The sequence below is a fragment of the Schistocerca serialis genome, chromosome 3, assembly GCF_023864345.2.
Source record: "Schistocerca serialis cubense isolate TAMUIC-IGC-003099 chromosome 3, iqSchSeri2.2, whole genome shotgun sequence".
Classification (NCBI taxonomy): Eukaryota; Metazoa; Arthropoda; class Insecta; order Orthoptera; family Acrididae; genus Schistocerca; species Schistocerca serialis.
Window position 1 is genome coordinate 612,898,319 of NC_064640.1, and position 21,827 is coordinate 612,920,145.

Here is a 21,827-nt window from a genome sequence, read left to right on the forward strand (position 1 = left end):
GTACATTTTGTGGTGTATACTTGTATGTAGGAATGTGTTGTTTGAAAAGTTTATGTTGTAAGGCAAGCTGTTGATGTATTATTTTTGCGACATTGTCATGTCTTCTGGGGTATTCTGTATTTGCTAGTATTGTACATCCGCTTGTGATGTGATCTACTGTTTCTATTTGTTGTTTACAAAGTCTGCATTTATCCGTTGTGGTATTGGGATCTTTAATAATATGCTTGCTGTAATACCTGGTGTTTATTGTTTGATCCTGTATTGCAATCATGAATCCTTCTGTCTCACTGTATATATTGCCTTTTCTTAGCCATGTGTTGGATGCGTCTTGATCGATGTGTGGCTGTGTTAGATGATACGGGTGCTTGCCATGTAGTGTTTTCATTTTCCAATTTACTTTCTTCATGTCTGTTGATGTTATGTGATCTAAAGGGTTGTAGAAGTGGTTATGAAATTGCAGTGGTGTAGCCGATGTATTTATATGAGTGATTGCCTTATGTATTTTGCTAGTTTCTGCTCGTTCTAGAAAGAATTTTCTTAAATTGTCTACCTGTCCATAATGTAGGTTTTTTATGTCGATAAATCCCCTTCCTCCTTCCTTTCTGCTTAATGTGAATCTTTCTGTTGCTGAATGTATGTGATGTATTCTATATTTGTGGCATTGTGATCGTGTAAGTGTATTGAGTGCTTCTAGGTCTGTGTTACTCCATTTCACTACTCCAAATGAGTAGGTCAATATTGGTATAGCATAGGTATTTATAGCTGTTGTCTTGTTTCTTGCTGTCAATTCTGTTTTCAGTATTTTTGTTAGTCTTTGTCTATATTTTTCTTTTAGCTCTTCCTTAATATTTCTATCATCTATTCCTATTTTTTGTCTGTATCCTAGATATTTATAGGCACCTGTTTTTTCCATCGCTTCTATGCAGTCGCTGTGGTTATCCAATATGTAATCTTCTTGTTTAGTGTGTTTTCCCTTGACTATGCTATTTTTCTTACATTTGTCTGTTCCAAAAGCCATATTTATATCATTGCTAAATACTTCTGTTATCTTTAGTAATTGGTTGAGTTGTTGATTTGTTGCTGCCAGTAGTTTTAGATCATCCATGTATAGCAAATGTGTGATTTTGTGTGGGTATGTTCCAGTAATATTGTAACCATAATTTGTATTATTTAGCATGTTGGATAGTGGGTTCAGAGCAAGGCAGAACCAGAAAGGACTTAATGAATCTCCTTGGTATATTCCACGCTTAATCTGTATTGGCTGTGATGTGATATTATTTGAATTTGTTTGGATATTAAGTGTGGTTTTCCAGTTTATCATTACTATGTTTAGGAACTGTATCAATTTAGGATCTACTTTATATATTTCCAATATTTGTAGTAACCATGAGTGGGGTACACTATCAAAAGCTTTTTGGTAATCGATGTATGCGTAGTGTAGCGACCTTTGTTTAGTTTTAGCTTGATATGTCACCTCTGCATCTATTATCAGTTGCTCTTTACATCCTCGTGCTCCTTTGCAACAGCCTTTTTGTTCTTCATTTATAATTTTGTTCTGTGTTGTATGTGTCACTAGTTTCTGTTTAATGACTGAAGTTAATATTTTGTATATTGTTGGTAGGCATGTTATGGGGCGATATTTAGCTGGGTTCGCTGTGTCTGCTTGATCTTTAGGTTTCAGATAAGTTATTCCATGTGTAAGTGTATCAGGGAATGTGTATGGGTCTGCAATGTAACTGTTAAATAATTTAGTTAGATGTGAATGTGTTGAGGTGAACTTCTTTAACCAGAAATTTGCTATTTTATCATTTCCAGGGGCTTTCCAATTGTGAGTAGAATTAATTGCTTGGGTGACTTCATGTTGCAAAATTGTCACTTCAGGCATTTGTGGTATCATCTTGTATGTGTCTGTTTCTGCTTGTATCCACCGTGCATGCCTGTTATGTTGTACCGGATTTGACCATATGTTGCTCCAGAAGTGTTCCATGTCTGTTATGTTTGGTGGATTGTTTATTTCAATGTGTGTGTTATCTATTGTCTGGTAAAATTTCTTTTGGTTTGTGTTGAATGTTTGGTTTTGTTTCCTTCTATTTTCACTTTTTTTGTATCTTCTGAGTCGTTTGGCTAATGCTTGTAATTTCTGCTTCTTTTCGTCTAATTGCTCTGTCGCTTCTTGTTGTAAGATTTTACCTAACTTTTTTCGTTTTTTTTCCGAGATTTCATTTCTTATAAATTGTGTTAGCTGTCCGATGTCTTTTCTCAGTTTTTCTATTTTGATCTGTAGCCTGTGTTGCCATGCTGGTTTTGTGGGTTTCTTCTGTGTATTGGTTGGTTCTGATCTCTGCCTAGTGTGTATATTTAGTGTAGTGAGTGCTCCTATATATACCAGTAGTTGTAACTCTTCCATAGTTGTGTTTTCATTTATTTTGTTGTGTATGATTGTGTTGATAGTTTTTATTGTTGTTTCGACTTGTGGGTTATTTGGTGGTCTATGCAAGAATGGTCTAATGTCTGTATTTGTGTCTTTGTATTCTATATATGTTAGATGAAATTTTTCTTCTATATCTAATATCTGTGTCACTTTGTGTTCTATTTGTGCTTGTTCTGGTGGCTGCCTTAAGATTTCGTTTTCCTCTGATTGTTTAATTGGTGCGTGTTGTTCTTTGTTTGTTTGCTCTGGGATGTTTGAGTCCATTACTGTATTTTCTTCTTCTTCTGATGGCACATTATTTTGTTCCAGTATTTGTTGTACTTCTTGTTTGATGTTATCTAATTCTGACTGGGGTATCCTGTTATTTTTTATTATTACACGGATCTCATCAGCTAGTCGTTGTTCTGTTAAAAATTTTAATTCTGGGTATCTGGTAATAAATGTTGTGTATACTTGTGATCTGTATCCAGTTGTGTTGGTTCCTAGGTTTGTTGCTTGGTAATAACAGAACATGAGGTGTCGATTAACTTCATCTGACCATCTCATCCTCTGTCTTTGTTTTCCTTCTAGGGTGGTTGCAGGAAGCATATCCTGCAAAACACCTCTATTTGGATTTAAATCATTTTCCAGTTGGCTAGCAGTGTCGTTACCATTGTGGGCGGGCATAGGGTTCAAACGTCGTCCCCGACCATGACGGCGCTTGTCCGAGGCTTCTTTAGTTCTGTCCTGAACCAACTAATCACACTAAATGGGGGGTTAGCCCTATTAGTGGTTTGTTCTTTTCGTCGCCTTTTACGAGTGGCAGAACATACCGGAGGCCTATTCTTTTCCCGGGCCTCCACGGGGTTTATTATTATTGACAATACTTACTAGCACTGTTATAATGCCTTTTTGTTTTTAGAGCATAAATAAACACGCAAAACAACACAGAATAACAAGACGACGTGACTTTGCCTCTTGACTTGTAGCACTATTCCCGCGAACGTACTTCACTCTGGCGTGAGAGGAAGAAAGCATTTGGAGCTCTCAAGTAGCTCCGGTGAGAGTTATCTTATATCACTTCTTCACAATAAATTTCCGAGCATTGTGAGAAAACTAAGTGGTGTAACTCAAACACTAAAAATTTTTCGACTTAGACCACTTTGGTTCACGGCAGCTCATATAGAACAATATATTGTCGATGAAGTCACCACATAATTTTATTGCCCTGGTACGTATCGCGTCACACCCACAAGAGCTGGTGCTTCTTAGGGATGTGGTGGTTTTTATAATTTCATTTGGTGTTGTGGATTTATAGTGCAGCGCCATTGTTGATGCACGTTGGGTAAAATTGAGTAGTGTTATGGCTTCTGAGGTAGGCTTAGTGTTCCTGTGTTTTCGGCTACAGAGAGGAAGAAAATACAGAATTCAGTGGCGGCCTTTTCAGAACGTTGCCGTCTGTCCCATTTTTTATGAACTGCTACCCCTGATTCTTCTGATATTTTGTCCCTGTGACAGAATAGTGTACTCGACGGTACAAATCTCATCTAGTGAAACAGATTTAGGTTGGGTTCTGAATCCATAATAAACAGAAGATGCTACTCTCGGAAATAGGAGTGGCTGTCTCTCAATCTACAGAAATCACTCAAAGAAATCTGCGTATCGAGGAAAGTAGTATTGCGAGAGGGGCCAGTTCTACCCGCTAAGAGAATTATGGAAAAATTCGATGTATTAGAAAAGTTAAAGAATACTTGAAACAGTTTAGATATATTTCTTCCGTTATGTACGTGGAGATTTTAATCCTGTCATTGCGTAGAATAGGTCATACGCATTTGTGTTTCATATAATCTTGAACATTATGGGTCACTGAATTAAGTTTCGGGAAATCGAGTCCTTCGTTGAAACTGGAGAAATGAATCCGAAAGCTGATAGCATTGTGCGATTGCGCGCATGTTCTAACATAGTAACTGTCCTCGCTTGACCCACCGTACAATAATAGAGAGTAAACGGGCCATTGGAATTAAAAATGTGCTGAAGATTTGAGGCATGCAGAACGAGTGGAAATAAAGCCGTAGCTGTGCCCGAGTGACAGCTGTGAGCAGTCAGCTAACCCGCCTGGGCTCCCTATCACTGACGCAGTGTAAACAGTAACAGCCGTTAAGCCTCAACGACTTTGATTACAAGGGAAGCACAGCAAATAACAGATGCCACAGGAATCAGTTCCACGGCAGCGCTACACAGATGCCGCTCACATTTAAAATTATTTTTTATTGTGGGCTATTGAGATCTGCATTTGAACTTAAGTAGCACATACTTTACTTTTCCTTCCAATATTACTTCATCTGTTCACTGTTCGACTTTTACGTCGTTTCATTCATCCGGTGTAAGGGTTTGTATCTGACACAGCTTGTAAGTGGTAAGAATAAAGCATCGTCCGAAATCTTACTAAATGCCTTCTCCGAAAATTATTCTGAACAGTTAGTTCTAGAGCCCTCCCGAAGCTTAAATTGTTGTGAAAACATACTTGACCTCTAAGTAACAAATAATCCTGAGCAAACAGGGGGAACCACCACGGATACAGGGATCTACATCTACATGGTTATTCTGCAATTCACACTTAAGTGCCCGCGAGGGTTCATCGAATCATTTTCATACTACTTCTCTACCATTCCATTCTAGAATGGCGCGTGGGAAAAAGGAACACCTAAATCTTTCCGTTCGAGCTCTGATTTCTGTTATTTTTTATGATGATCACTTCTCCCTACGTAGGTGGGAGTCAACAAAATATTTTCGCATTCGGAAGAGAAAGTTTGTGATTGAAATTTCGTAAACAGATCTCGCCGCAAAGAAAACCGCCTTTGTTTCAGTGACTGACACCCCAACTCGCATATCATATCAGTGACACTCTCACACCTATTGCGCGATAACACGAAACGAGCTGTCCTCCTTTGCACTTTTTCGATGTCCTCCGTCAATCGTACCTGGTAAGGATCCCACACCGCGCAGCAGTATTCCAGCAGAGGACGAACAAGTGTAACGTAGGCTCTCTCTTTAGTGGGTTTGTCGCATCTTCTAAGTTTCCTGCCAACAAAACGCAGTATTTCTTTCGCCTTCACCACAATATTATCTATGTGGTCTTTCCAATTTAAGTTGCTCGTAATTGTAATTCCTAGGTATTTACATAGATAGAGAGATATTTAGATAGATAGATAGATACTGCCTACAGGAAAATTAAAGAGACCTTTGGAGAAAAGAGAACCACTGGTATGAATACCAAGAGCTCAGATGGAAACCCAGTTCCAAGCAAAGAAGGGAAAGCAGAACGGTGGAAGGAGTATATAGAGGGTCTATACAAGTGCAATGTACTTGAGGACAATATTATGGAAATGGAAGAGGATGAAAATGAAGATGAAATGGGAGATAGAATACTGCGTGAAGAGTTTGACAGAGCACTGAAAGACCTGAGTTGCAACAAGGTCCCGGGAGTAGACAACATTCAATTAGAACTACTGACGGCCTTGGGAGAGCCAGTCCTGACAAAACTCTACCATCTGGTGAGCAAGATGTATGAGACACGCGAAATACCCTCAGACTTCAAGAAGAATATAATTCCAATCCCAAAGATGTGAAAATTACCGAACTATCAGTTTAATAAGACACAGCTGCAAAATACTACGCGAATTCTTTACAGACGAATGGAAAAACTGGTAGAAGCCGACCTTGGGGAAGATCAGTTTGGATTCCGCAGTAATGTCGGAACACGTGAGGCAATACTGACCTTACGCCTTATCTTAGAAGAAAGATTAAGGAAAGGCAAACCTACGTTTCTCGCATTTGTAGACTTAGAGAAAGCTTTTGACAATGTTGACTGGAATACTCTCTTTCAAATTCTAAAGGTGCCAGGGATAAAATACAGGGAGCGAAAGGCTATTTACAATTTGTACAGAAACCAGATGGCAGTTATAAGAGTCGAGGGACATGAAAGGGAAGCAGTGGTTGGGAAGGGAGTGAGACAGGGTTGTAGCCTCTCCCCAATGTTATTCAATCTGTATATTGAGCAAGCAGTAAAGGAAACAAAAGAAAAATTCGGAGTAGGTATTAAAAGCCATGGAGAAGAAGTAAAAACTTTGAGGTTCGCCGATGACATTGTAATTCTGTCAGAGACAGCAAAGGACTTAGAAGAGCAGTTGAACGGAATGGACAGTGTCTTGAGAGGAGGATATAAGATGATCATCAATAAAAGCAAAACGAGGATAATGGAATGTAGTCGAATTAAGTCGGGTGATGCTGAGGGAATTAGATAAGGAAATGAGACACTGAAAGTAGTAAAGGAGTTTTGCTATTAGGGGAGCAAAATAACTGATAATGGTCGAAGTAGAGAGGATATAAAATGTAGACTGGCAATGGCAAGGAAAGCGTTTCTGAAGAAGAGGAATTTGTTAACATCGAGTATAGATATAGTAATTGTCAGGAAGTCGTTCCTGAAAGTATTTATATTGAGTGTAGCCATGTATGGAAGTGAAACATGGACGATAAATAGTTTGGACAAGAAGATAATAGAAGCTTTCGAAATGTGGTGCTACAGAAGAATGCTGAAGATTAGATGGGTAGATCACGTAACTAATGAGGAGGTATTGAATAGAATAGGGGAGAAGAGGAGTTTGTGGCACAACTTGACAAGAAGAAGGGACCGGTTGGTAGGGCATGTTCTGAGGCATCAAGGGATCACAAATTTAGCATTGGAGGTCACCGTGGAGGGTAAAAATTGTAGAGGGAGACCAAGATATGAATACACTAAGCAGATTCAGAAGGATATAGGTTGCAGTAAGTACTGGGAGATGAAGCTTGCACAGGATAGAGTAGCATGGAGAGCTGCATCAAACCAGTCTCAGGACTGAACACCACCACCACCACCACCACCAACAACAACAACAACAACAACAACAACAACAACAAGAAGGTATTTAGTCGAATTGACAGCTCTTAGATTTGTGCGATTTATCGTATACCAAAAATTTATCGGATTTCTTTTAGTAGCCATGTGGATGAACTCGCACTTTTCTTTGTTTAGTGCCAACTGCCACTTTTCGCACCATATGAAATTCTCTCTAGATCATTTTGCAATTGGAGTTGATCGTCTAATGATTTTACTAGACGGTAAATTACAGCGTCATCTGCAAACAATATAAGGTGGTTACTCAGATTATCACTGTAAATCAGGAACAGGGATCACAAATTTAGCAAAGGACTTAGAAGAGCAGTTGAACGGAATGGACAGTGTCTTGAGAGGAGGATATAAGATGATCATCAATAAAAGCAAAACGAGGATAATGGAATGTAGTCGAATTAATGGCGCTCTGCCTATGACACTACCTTGCGGAACGCCATATATCACTTCTGTTCTACTCAATGATTTACCGTCTATCACAACGAACTGTGACCTCTCTGAGAGGAAATCACGAATCCAGTCACACAACTGAGACGATACTCCATATGCACGCAATTTGATTAATAGTCGCTTGTGAGGAACTTTATCAAAAGCCTTCCGGAAATCTAGGGATGTGGAATCGATCTGCGATCCCTTGTCGACAGCACTCATTACTTCATGGGAGTAAAGAGCTAGCTGTGTTGCACAAGAACGATATTTCCTGGATCTGTGTTGGTTATGTATCAATAAATCATTTTCTTCAAGGTGATTCATAATGTTCGAGTACAGTATATGCTCCAAAATCCTACAGGAAATTGAGGTCAGTGATATGGGTCTGTAATTAGTGCCACGAGGTCATTGTACAGAGACTGAATACCCTAACATTCAAATCAACCAAACACAAACGCAAAATATATCTATTTAAAAAAGCGGATAAACCTTCGCTTCAAGCCTTCCTAAGAGACAGTCTCAGCACCTTCCAAACTGACAACGTAGGCGTAGATTAAAGAAATAGTATCAATGGCAAGTGAGAGATATATGCCAAATAAATTAATGAGAGATGGTATTGATCCCCCATGGTAAACAAGACAGGTAAGAACAGTGTTGCAGAAGCAACGAAAAAAGCATGGCAAATTTAAAAGAACACAAATTTTCCAAGATTGGCGATGTTTCACCGAAGCTCGGAAGTTAGCGCGGACTTCAATGTGAGCTAGTTTTAATAGTTTTCACAACGAAACTCTGTCTCTAAATCTGGCAGTAAACCCTAGAAGTTGCTGTTCGTATGTAAAGTACACCAGCGGTAAGACACAATAAATACCTTCGCTGTGCGACTGCGATACTATTGTTGCCAATAACAGTTCCACTAAAGCGGAGTTACTAAAGCCGGTTTTCCGAAATTTCTTCACAAAAGAAGGCGAAGTACATATTCCAACATTCGAATCACGAACTGCTTCCAAAATGAGTAACTTAGAAGTAGATGTCCTGGGTGTAGTGAAACACCTTAAATCACCGAAAAATGCAGAACCTCCGGTGCAGATTTGTATACGAGTTACGTTCCTTTCTGAGTATACTGATACAATATCTCCAAACTGAACACTCATAGGCAACCGACGTAGCTCGACGAAACATCCGTACCTAAATACTGGAAAACTGCACAGGTCACGCCAATATCCAAGCAAGGAAACAGTAGTAATTAGCTGAATCACAGACTCATATCAATGACGCCAGTTTGCAGTAAGAATCTGGAATATATATTGTGTTCCAACATTATGAATTACTCTAATATAACGATCTGTTTTCAGGTAGCACGGATTCAGAAAATATAGTCTTTTCGAAACACAATTAGCTATTTGTTCACATGAAGTAATGACTTCTATGGACACGGGATCTCAAATTGATTCCATATTTCAAGGTTTCAAGAAGGCCCAAGGAAGTGTTATAGGCCCTTTGTCGTTCGTAATCTATATAAACGATTTAGGAGACAATCTGGGGTGCCTTCTTGGAATATTTGCAGATGATGGTGTCATTTATCGTCTTGTAAAGTCATCAGATGATCAAAACCGATTGCAAAATGATTTAAACATTACGTCTGTGTTGTGTGAAAAGTGGCAATTAAATCGAAATAATGGAAAGTGTGGGCTCATCCACATGAGCATCAAAAGGAATCCGTTAAATTTCAGGTACACGATAAATCGTACAAATCTAATGGCTATCAATTCAACTAAACACTCAGGGATTACAATTATTAACACGTTAATTCACATGGATAATTTTGTGGAGAAAGCGAACAAAGGATTGTTTTTTATTGGCAGAACACTTAGAAGATGCAGCAGGTCTACTAAAGAGATTGCCTACACTACGTTTGTCTATCTTCATCTGGAGTATTGCTGAGCGGTAAAGGATCCGTATCAGATAGGGTTGACAGAAGTTCAAAGAAGGGCAGCTAGCTTTGTATTACCGAGAGATAGGAGGGAGAGTATCACGGATATGAAACGCTAGATGGGATGTCAATCATTAAAAAAATGGATGTTTTTCGTTGGGTCGAGACCTTTTCATTAAATTTCAGTCACGCAACTTCCTCCTCCGAATGCGAAAATATATTTTTGGCGTCCACCTACATAGTAAGAAATGATTATGCTAATAAAGTAACAGAAATCAGAGCTTGCACTGAAAAATTTAGGTGTTCATCTTTCCCACGCGCTCTTCGAGAGTGGAAGAGCAGAGAAGTAGCTTGAAGGTGGTTCGATGAACCCTCTCCTCAGCATCTAGCTGTGAATTCCAGAGTAGTCATGTAGATGTAGATAAATTTTGATTAAGCATACACTGCCTGAATAGCAGCCTGCCAGAATGGGACAAGAACATAATAGCAACACAATATTTTAGCTTTGGTCCACTGTGGTTGGCAATGATTATGAAATATTGACAGTATAAACAACCAAAGGCCGAAATTCTACTTAGGTTGAAAATAACTCACTGCTAAGAAAATGGAATCTCCTACCTAAAAACAAAGTAGGTCACTAGAAAATAAATCATGGAGAATCAAAGAATGAGAAAAATAAAAAGATAGTACAAGAATCGTTCACCAAACACACTCAAACGGTTCCCCACATTAAACCCATCTCTAAGGCTTAGTTATCGATGGGAAGTTAAGCACTAATCTTTCCTCCTTTTTCCTACTTTAAACTGCCTGTTTAGTATGGCCTAGGAATGACTATCGAGTCTAATACTGTCCTTTTGGTTCTCATCCATTCCTACGCTACTCTATGCTGAGACTCCAGTTACACGTGATTATCAATGTTCTAAAAATTAAGTGCACAACTGTTACACAATCGCTTCAGATATACAAGAAAATAACGGCTTATTCAAATACTAATACTGGTCCTAGGAAGACCTGGGATATTTAACGCTACATTGTGTCTTTATGTTGCATTACTGGAGGATAGCTGTGGTACCACAGTCGTTGCAAGACGTGTTCGGCGGTCGTCTATCTTGGTGCGACGACCACGATTATCACCAAGCTGACAACCACACCAACGTCTCATGCATTTTCAATATCACTGTGGAACACACATGATGGTGAGGAATTACTTCATATGTAGACATATTCTAAATATTTGTGGTTCGAGATTTTCTGTTCTAATTTTTCCAACTATTGAACATCACATAGTTTCTTTAACAATATCGTGCTGAGGAGCAAGCCTGTATCTACTCTGTATGAATCGTATGGTGTAAAGTGAATGACTGCATGTTCAAGACTGCACCTTCACCACATTCTTAGGTTCATGTTTATTGTCTTTTAAGCCAGTGTAAATAGGCCGAATAAGGGCTACGACTAGGGATGTAAACAAGCTCGGGTAACCGGGGAGAATGCCCCAGGTCCCCATAATGTGGTATCTTTGGCTGGCATCTTTCGATCCAGGACCAACTACACAGCAGAGAACTGCGGGGTGCCGCCCTGTCAAGGTAGCCACAACTCAACTGCTCCTCATCCCGCCTGCGACAGCCGCTGCGGTTGCACTCGTTCAGAAGCTGTTGAGTTGCTGTTGAGAACCCAACATCAGGGTGTACACCCTTTGTGTTAGTAATAAAGTTCTATTGTTCCTGGTTACCTCGGCACATCTCTTTTTGCAGCATGCATTACCCACATAATAAGATATCATAGGATATAAAAGTGGCGACAAAGTGAAAAAAGTGGTCTCACTTGCCATTTTGCCATGGCTGCTCCCTCGCTGGAACAATCGCTCCTGCTGCTTGTCCAGTTACTGGGTCAGCAGTTGCAGTGTCTTACCCAAGACATTGGCACGTCCCCTTAGAAAAATTAATGAATTATTGTGCTGATAAACCTCTTACATTATTTGATCTTCAAACAGCTGAGCAGAACTGAACGTACTCAGACATTACTCTCTTTACTTATTCTGATCAACACTAAACTGACACACAATATTTTTAGCGCAACGCAATCTGACTTTCAATAATCCCTACAAAAGAATGGCCCTGACTAACATTAACCTATACCTTTCATGTATCACTTACCTCACAAAAATCTTCGTTACTCTAACTACTGCAATACAGCGAGCGCCACTATTACCAGTTAAAGAAACCTCCAACTGCGCAACGCTACGCGCTGTTAACAGCAAACAGCCCAACACTACAATAGCGAATATTACAACAATGCCACCCAGCCACAGACTGCACACAGCACAGCCAGTGATTTTCATACAGTGCGCTACGTGGCGTTACCAATATAAAAACCTAAACAGCCTACTTACATAGCCCCCATGTTCCCCACAAAAAATTTTACAAATTGTTTTGGGTAGTGGCGAATAAAGATTTGAAAAAAGTTTTCATAATTACAATAACAAAGAAATCAAATGCACACACTTATTGATACAATGTTGGTCAAAAGCTAAAATTTTCTCACAGTCCATAAAGACAGTCCTGATCATTCATCACAGTAAAATTGCCGTGTTTTTTTGGTTTTTTTTCAAAGTCTGAGCAGTAAAAGAAAATGCACATGGAAGTAGTGGATTTCCATGCAGTCTTGATGAAGTAGTGTTGTCCTTCCAACAGAAAGACAGTGCTGACTCTTGACATGCAGACAGGTAATGGGCCACAACAGAGCAAACCCACAGCAAGAGTCAGTCGAAGTTTTGAAGAATATTGGTAGGTAGGTCATCACAGAGCAGACCCACTGTATTCCTGGTAGAGATTATGGTATTGGTGGGCCGCCAGAGGTGCAGACCCACTGCAGTCCTTGTAGAAATAATGGTATTGGTGAGTCATCAAAGGTGTAGACCCACTGTAGTCCTTGTAGAGACGGCTAGCAGCCATCCGTTGCGACTGTGCAGGTGCACAATCACCATCGAAGAGTCTTGCGGAGAATATAGCAAGTCCATAAACCACCACTTGTGCACTCACAAAGTTTTTTTTAATTCTCCTTAGACCCAGCAATGCTGTTAACCAGTCCCTTGCTGAATTATTAACACACGTGGAAACACTTTCAGTCCCTGCTTCTCACATATTGTCCATATACTATGCATAAACAGAAACGTGTGCAGTGAAATGTAACTTACAAGTTACTTAATTTGATGAACTGGTGTCAATTACGATTTTAGAACATAAGATACAATAACAAAGGTACAAAATACATCATTAAAGAACATAATAGTACAGATAACATTTGTAATAATACGGGCTTTACAAAAGAATCGAAATAGACATATGCATCAGTGTTACAGGAATTATGACATAAGTAAATATATAAAATAATGAGAATAGTTTTCGAAACATTAATTTCACACATGAGCATTAAAACAAAACAGAATAAATAATGTCTAAATATCTTTACAAAGTAAATAACATATTATCAGAGAAATTCTACAACGTAAATCTTATTAGCTAAATACAAAGACAGGAAAAACACAAATTCACATAGCGTAACAACACAAAAGTACAGGACAGGGTTTGTTTTCAGTGTGACATTTGGTACTGCAGTCCAACCCAAAACTTCATTCCGTAGATCTTTCCTCTTATTTCAACATTTGTTTCCACCAAAAAAAAAATCCTATCCAAGCATGCTTTCTGTATTCTGTTCACATCCTCTTTCAAAAATAGTTTTTCCTCCACTGAACACTACTTTTTTGCCAAACCATTTTCTTATAGCTTCTCAATGCATTTCTTCCAATTCATCACAACTCGTTCTCTTATATAGCCTACCCCATCTTAAGCTAACTTAAATCTACTGAGCTCAGATATATATACTAAAGGACGAGTCAATGCAGCAGTACAAAACAATTAACACAAACAGCAATGACAAAAAAATGCAAATTGGCAAAGTTAGCAGCAATAAATATAAATTAGCAAAGCAAATGCAACATTATAACTAATATGAGCCCATGTGCAGCAACAAGAAAAATAAATCAGTAGTAAAACTGGCTTAACAGAGTAATACAAAGTGAGATTCAGTAGCACTATGCCTGGCAAACAGCAGCAGCAAATGCAATAACTTATATCTAAACATGACAAAGCTCAAGAAGAAAAAATATTACATTAAAGATGACCATGTCTAATACCTATGTCACATCTTAACACTAGAGTGATGCATCACTATAACTTACTCTAGCAGACAAGTTACCAAGTCACTGACAAAAATTATGTACGCAATTCCTGTGAAGTGGAAATGCCTTTTTGTGCTCCCTCGTTTTTTTGGAAGTAGATCATAAAATTATTATTTACTGGATCTGTAGGCATAAAATATCTATATTAGTACATCTATTAAATTTTATTTTAACCAATGCTGCAGTGCAGCTAGAAACTAGATATTAAACGAAATGAGCAAATGTATACAAAGCAATGTGTGAAACGTCATTCACTATTACAACAATGCCACCCAGCCACAGACTGCACACAGCACAGCCAGTGATTTTCATACAGTGCGCTACGTGGCGTTACCAATATAAAAACCTAAACAGCCTACTTACAACATCAGTCACGTGACTCAACGTTGTTTGGTGACTCTGCCTACAGATACCATCAACAGAATAGCACAGCTTCTGCATCATGCACTGCTCTTCCTGTACATTACCAAATTACTTTAATGGCACCTCACTTGTCCTGAAGCTTTTCCCACAAAGGACCCAGCTACAATGGTCCCACTCCCTCAGGAGTTCGACAATACATTGGATTCATGGCCCACCTTCCTTACCATATGGACTACCTCTGTCACATTTCTGCTCTCCCTGAACTTTCTTTAGTGGCTTCTTCAAGTCCATTGGCCTTTCGCCCCTGTGCCTCAACCACACTAACCTGAATTTCTCCTTCCACTGACCCTGTGCTGGCACCCACTGCTCCTGAGCTACCAGCTCATTCGCTGTCAGTCCCTGTGCCACAGGCTCTAGCACTTCTGGCTCTGGCACCACCACCCCCCGCACGACCAGCTCCAGCACCACTGGCTCCAACGCGACTGGTTCCAGCACCAGCAGCTCTAGTGTCACCAGCTCTGACGCTTCCCACTCTTGTTCCACCAACCCTGGCGCCACTTGGCCTAGCATCACCAGCCCTGGCACCACCAGCCAAGCAGCTCCCACTCCAGCACTTCCTGCTCTGCCACCACTGGCTCCAGCGCCAATAGCTCCGGCTCCACCAGCTCTGGATGGACTGGATCTGGCGCCACAAGCCCAGCGTCATGTCCGACTCAACCGGCTCCGACTCAACCGGCTCCGACTCAACCGGCTCCGACTCAACCGGCTCCGACTCAACCGGCTCCGACTCAACCGGCTCCGACTCAACCGGCTCCGACTCAACCGGCTCCGACTCAACCGGCTCCGACTCAACCGGCTCCGACTCAACCGGCTCCGACTCAACCGGCTCCGACTCAACCGGCTCCGACTCAACCGGCTCCGACTCAACCGGCTCCGACTCAACCGGCTCCGACTATAGCAGCACGGTGCCTATCGCTCCTGTGCTTCCCACTCCATCTCACTCACTCATTGGGTTTTTCCTTCACCATGCAATTTGGTGGCATACAACATGCCTACTCCAAGACACTGCTCTGTGTCACTCTGAACTTTTTGTTGCCCTCTTACAACTCCAACTGCTGTTGTCTCCTGCGATCTTCAGAGTTTCCTCATCTTAGCAGTTTACCTGTCCCCTCTCCTTGGGGCACCTTCCATGAGTATTTGGTTGGGGTTCCTCGGCATTCCAGTTCTCCAGTCATGGAAGTTTTGCTGCAAGACTAGCCCGCCAGGTCACACTGCCTTTGGTGCCCCAGTCACCTTTCTTTTGATGTCGACCATGTATGTCTTATTTTCCAGGTCTGTCCATCTCTGTTTTCTGCTGGACGGGTCTCTCTCTTTGTGGCTGCTTCGCACTGCCAGCCTTTGGCCCATCTTCCAGTCCAGGTCTCCACCACTGGAGGCACGTTTCCTGGATCTGCCATCCAGTGTCAGAATATCTTCTTCCTCCAGGATGGCGGCGCTTCTTCTCCACACTGGCTTTGTCTTCTCCCCATTAGGGAAGACGCGTTACCTCATCCGTGGCTGTCACCTTTGTCACAACAGTCGATTACAGAGCGAAATTACTTCTCTATCTGCTCCTTAGGAATGTGCCACCAGCCACACAGCAGAGAGCCGCAGGTTGCTGCACAGTCAAGGCGCCCACAACTCAACCGCAACTCATCCTGCCTTCGACGGCCGCTGGGGTATCTGAGGGCGCCACAGCGCCACTTTTGTCGGCACTATCATACCTTCGCAGGCCACGTGATACAAGTAGAACTTCCCAGTATTACTCCACCAGATGGATTTATAAGACACCGATCAGCAGCTCACCAATAAATCTATGAGTATGCGAGTTCCATTTCAGGTTCGAGAGTTCGATACCAATGTTCACCGAGTGCCATTTGTCAGAATGCTGCGCATGCCAGTCGAATCCAAGACATCGATAATGTAGCAGATGCGGACTTCGCGTATGGCAGTGTTTCATTACTGTGACAGACTGTGTACGCAACTGTATCTTCAAGAACTGTTATCGAGAAAGGCGAGTTTCTCATCAGATCAGAACGATTTTTCACTTGCATTCGTTCAGAAGCTGTTCAGCTGCTATTGAGAACCTAACATCAAAATTTATTCTCTGTGTCAGAAATAAAGTTCTGTTGTTCTTATTTTCCTTGGCACATCTCTCTTCCTGTAGTACTCATCACCCACATCATGGGATACCAAACGGAATTTGTGGGGACTCTTGGTGAAAAAAAGGAAAAAGGAAAAATTGGTAATTAAAAACAAAGTCAAAAAATAGAAAATACCATTCGCTTCGATGCATATTCACGGATGTCTTTAGACTGTTGGTCGCCAGTAGATTAGTTCTGGAGTTAGTTTGTTCATTTATTCGATGTAGAGTTTTATTCTGTCATCTGGGTTCTAAAACAGAGCGCAAGTGGCACCTAATCTTATAAATACAACATTTGCTATATTTACAGGAAATTTTTTGTATATCTCTTGTTTAGTGTAAGACTGTTTTACGAAAACAAGTAAAAGAAGTGAGGAAGAAGTAAAGACGAGAGACAGAGGAAGAGTGAGGAAGAGTAACTACGTGTTGAGGAAGAAATACATTGTGCGATCGAAAGTATCCGGACACCCCCAAAAACATACGTTTTCCATATTAGGTGCCTTGTGCTGCCACCTACTGACAGGTACTCCGTATCAGCAACCTCACAAGGGAACCTCCCCATCGCACCCCCCTCAGATTTAGTTGTAAGTTGGCACATTGGATAGGCCTTGAAAAACTGAACACAGATCAATTGAGAAAACAGGAAGAAGTTGTGTGGAACTGTGAAAAAATAAGCAAAATATACAAACTGAGTAGTTTATGGGATGATAGCCAACATCAAGGACACTGGGATTACAGGAGCGCCGTGGTCTCGTGGTAACGTGAGCAGCTGCGGAACGAGAGGTCCTTGGGAACCACGGCCGAATTCTACCAGCAGTGCCTGAAAGACGCACTCGACGCACCAGCAGACGACCAGCAATACCTGCCGCGAGTGAGGAGAATCAAGGCAAAACTCCTTCAAATAAAGAAACAGCAAATAAGAGGCGTCCTCACAAGAAGTAAAACATATGGCGATGTGGATGAAGAGCCACTCACCATGCACCACCTAAATAGGGAAAGGGAGAGAGGCGCAGGAAAGTGCGTAAATGAGCTTCAGGACAAGCAAGGGAAGACGCTCACGACGAAAACGGAGTTAACAAAACACATCGAGGACTATTTCCGAGACATGTTCCGTCGAGAAGCGACAGACGACGCGGCAACTGCTGAAATCCTCCAGCAGACGAGGAGCGTGCTCACAGACGCAGACAGGGCGTTGCTGACAGAAAATGTCGACGTGGATGACATCAAAGAAACGATGAGGACCAGCGCAAGAGGAAGAGCACCCGGCGCCGACGGCATCCCGCTCGAGTTCTACCTCGCATATTGGGACGTGCTTGGAGAGCAATTCACGGAAATGGTGAACGAGATACTCGATGGGGCGGAAATTCCACCTGGGCTGACCGAAGGGACCATAACACTCATCCCTAAGAAGAGAGCCGCCCGCCGCATTGAAGAGTTTCGTCCGATTACGCTCCTCAACGCCGACTATAAAATAATAGCGAAATGCATCGCAAACAACCTGAAATCGGTGATGAGGAAAGTCATCAGTCCGTGGCAAACATGTGCGGTACCAGGGAAAAATATATTTGACGCCACATGCACCTACAGGGACATAATAGCACAGGCAGCCACCACCAGAAGCGCAGGTGCCATAATTTCGGTGGACTTCAACAAAGCCTTCGACAGGATCGACCACAAATATCTCGTAGAGACACTAAATAGACTCGGGTTTGGGCAAAAATTCATCGCAATCATCCATAAGATACTAAGTACTGCAAGATCGACAGTAATAATCAATAGCTGGGAAACAAAACTGATAAAACTGGACAGATCCGTGAGGCAAGGCTGTCCATTGTCAATGGCTCTATTCGCTATAGCACTGGACCCACTCCTGCGGAAACTCACAAACGACATCAGAGGCTTCTCCGTAGGAGGCAAAGCAGTAGCATGTGTAGCCTACGCTGACGACCTAGGCATCTTTATTGAAGACCAGGAAGATATTGGGAGAGTAGAAACCATCATAAATACATTCCAAAAAGCGTCAGGCGCCCAAACCAACCCCAAAAAAACAGTGCTACTGCCGATAGGGAATCAACGACTCAAACCAGACAGCCAATGGTATAAAATAGCAGAAAGCCATAAAGTTCTTGGAATATATATACAGTCTTGTCCACTTAGAATGGCCGCATACAACTGGAGGGACGTGCTACACACCATAAGAGGTCTCTCCAGACAGCACGCGAACCGGAAGCTAACAATCCACCAGAAAACAGAACTGATAAACACGACGATCCTGTCGAAAGCTTGGTACCTGGCGCAAGTCTTAAGCATCCCGACAGAAATTGCGCGAGCACTAACGAGCGCAGTGTACTACCTGTTGTGGCGTCGAAATATATTCAAAGTGGCGCAAGCAACGTGCTCGCTGCCAACAAAAGAAGGGGGACTAGGTCTAGTTGATATAAAGACTAAATGTGCAGCCCTTCTACTGAAACGAACGCTCGCCATCCAGGACAAAAACCCTGACAGCGTCACAGCCAAGATAATTGGAAGATACAAGCCCGCATCACAAGAAGCGCCGGTCGACACGAGACACATTCCCTGCAGAATGCGACACGTCAGGCTACACTACGTCAACAAAAGTTACGTTCTGGACACCGTGGCGAATCCCAGCCACAGAACAGCCAAGAGAATATACTGGGCCCTCAGGGGGAAGCCGGAAAAAAACAAAATTGAACAAAAACTCCCGCAATACAATTGGAAACAAATATGGGGGAACGTCTCAGAAAACGTGTTACCTAAACATGCGAAGGAGACGTGGTACAAAATAATTAACAGAACGGTACCAACCAACCAAAGACTGGCGGAGATAAAACTCGTCGCAAGTGACAAGTGTGACGTATGTGGCATGACCGACACCCTCGAGCACCGATTCACGTGCGGGAATGCCATCAACATCTGGGAAGCGTGCCAGCAGATGGTGGCCCACATCAACAGAACGGCGCCGGGAAGCATCACAGTGGAAGCAATCACCGCCCCAGACTGCAACCCATTTCCACGACCCAAGCGACTGGCGACTCTCTGGATCCTCGCCATGACGGCTCACGCCATCGTAGCGCGGAGGCAGACCGACCGGCTGGCCTTCCTGATGGACCTCTGGGAGGAGAACAAGACGGCCCAGCAGCACAGACAATACCAAGAGAACTTCAAAAACTTCCTGCAGATTCCACTGCAGACAGCAATCGCCAGAGTCCTCCCCAGCCTGTGTCCCTCAGCACCGCCACCAGCCACCTCACCACACTCACCACAAGAATAACGAGTGCAGTGATAGTGAACAAGTGCAACACAAAAGATAAAGAGCTTTCTCTTCTCGCATCAAATAGTGAAGTATAGTAGTATAAAGTGTTCCTTCCTAGTGGAATCAGTGACACAAAGTGCTCCCTAGTGGAAAGTGCCAACTACTCATTATTATTAGATATTTGATTTCCTTTACTTTGTGCCTACAAAATTCTATTGATTACTCACACTATCCTTTCTGCTTCTCTTATGTAATATGACAAAATTTTCTCCCTTCTTCAGTTAGGTATATTCTGTAGTATATGTAAAAAAAAAAAAAAAAAAAAAAGTTTCTTCCACTTCTGCTCCATCTATCATGGTGACGCTCCTTCATACTGTCCCACTAAACAGTGTAACTAGAGGAAGAGATCAAACCAGAATACACAATGTGCCTACGTCATCACAAGTGCATCACATACAGAAACAAACTCAAATCAATGCAACGATGCCAAATATAAACTGTTATGCCTGTCCTGCAATGTCTACCCCCCTCAAAAAAAAGACGACAAATGGCCATGTAAAAGGGTTTAAGGAACAAACAATAAGAGAAAAACGAAAAAGGATAATAGATTAATAGAAAAATGTCTTTTTTTTAAATGTATCGTTGTTAAAATATTTAAATAAATATATATGGTTACAAAAAAAAAAAAGGTTCAAATCTTCCATCGAGTGAAAACTTTAATTTTTTATTTTCAGTTTATGTGAAAAACTCTTATGTTTTCATCACTTTTTTGGGAGTGATTATCACATCCACAAGAAAACCTAAATCGGGCAAGGTAGAAGAATCTTTTTACCCATTCGCCAAGTGTACAAGTTAGGTGGGTCGACAACATATTCCTGTCATGTGACGCACATGCCGTCACCAGTGTCGTATAGAATATATCAGATGTGTTTTCCTGTGGAGGAATCGGTTGACCTATGACCTTTCGATCAAATGTTTTCGGTTCCGATTGGAGAGGCACGTCCTTTCGTCTACTAATCGCACGGTTTTGCGATGCGGTCGCAAAACACAGACACTAAACTTATTACAGTGAACAGAGACGTCAATGAACGAACGGACAGATAACTATGCAAAAATAAAGAAAGTAAAATTTTCACTTGTGCGAAGACTTGAACCAAGGACCTCTCCTTCTGCAGCTGCTCACGCTACCACGAGACCACGGCGTTCCTGAGCTCACGTGCTCCTTGATGTTGCCTATGTCGCCCATGGACTACTCAGTTTGTATATTTTGCTTATTTTTTCACGGTTTCACACAACTTCTTCCTGTTTTCTCAATTGATCTGTGTTCGGTTTATCAAGGCCTATCCACTGTGCCAAGTTATAACTAAATCTGAGGGGGGTGCGATGGGGAGGTTCCCTTGTCAGTAGTCACTAGACATCGTGAGGGAGCAGAATGGGGCGCTCCGTGGAACTCACGGACTTCGAACGTGGTCAGATTGAGTGTCAGTTGTGTCATACGTCTGTACGCGAGATTTCCACACTCCTGAACATCCCTAGGTCTACTGTTTCCGATGTGGTAGTGAAATGGAAATGTGAAGGAACACGTAGAGCACAAAAGCGTACAGGCCGACCTCGTCTGTTGGCTGACAGACCGCCGATAGTTGAAGAGGGTCGTGATGTGTAACAGGCAGACATCTATCCAGGCCGTCACACAGGAATTCCAAACTGCATCAGTATCCACGGCAAGTACTATGACAGTTAGGCGGGAGCTGAGAAAACTTGGATTTCATGGTTGAGCGGCTGCTCATAAGCCACACATCACGCCGGTAAATGCCAAACGACGCCTCGTTTGGTGTAAGGAGCGTAAACATTGGACGATTGAATAGTGGAAAAACGTTGTGTAGAGTGTCGAATGACGGTACACATTGTGGCGATCCGATGGCAGGGTGTCGGTATGGCGAATGGCCGGTGAACGTCATCTGCCAGCGTGTGTATTGCCAACAGTAAAATTCGGAGGCGGTGGTGTTATGGTGTGGTCGTGTTTCTCATGGAGGGAGCTTACACCCCTTGTTTTG

The 21,827-nt window shown here is 42.0% G+C and overlaps 1 protein-coding gene across 1 annotated transcript in view; it reads right to left on the reverse strand.

The window, feature by feature from the left end:
- The window catches only part of LOC126471043 (uncharacterized), a 162,515-nt gene extending 147,628 nt beyond the window's left edge, over positions 1-14,887 (reverse strand). The window contains exon 1 of the mRNA XM_050099110.1: positions 14,643-14,887. Coding sequence (XP_049955067.1) covers positions 14,643-14,887 — 245 coding nt within the window. The remainder of the gene's footprint in view (positions 1-14,642) is intronic.
- Positions 14,888-21,827: the final 6,940 nt, after the last annotated feature.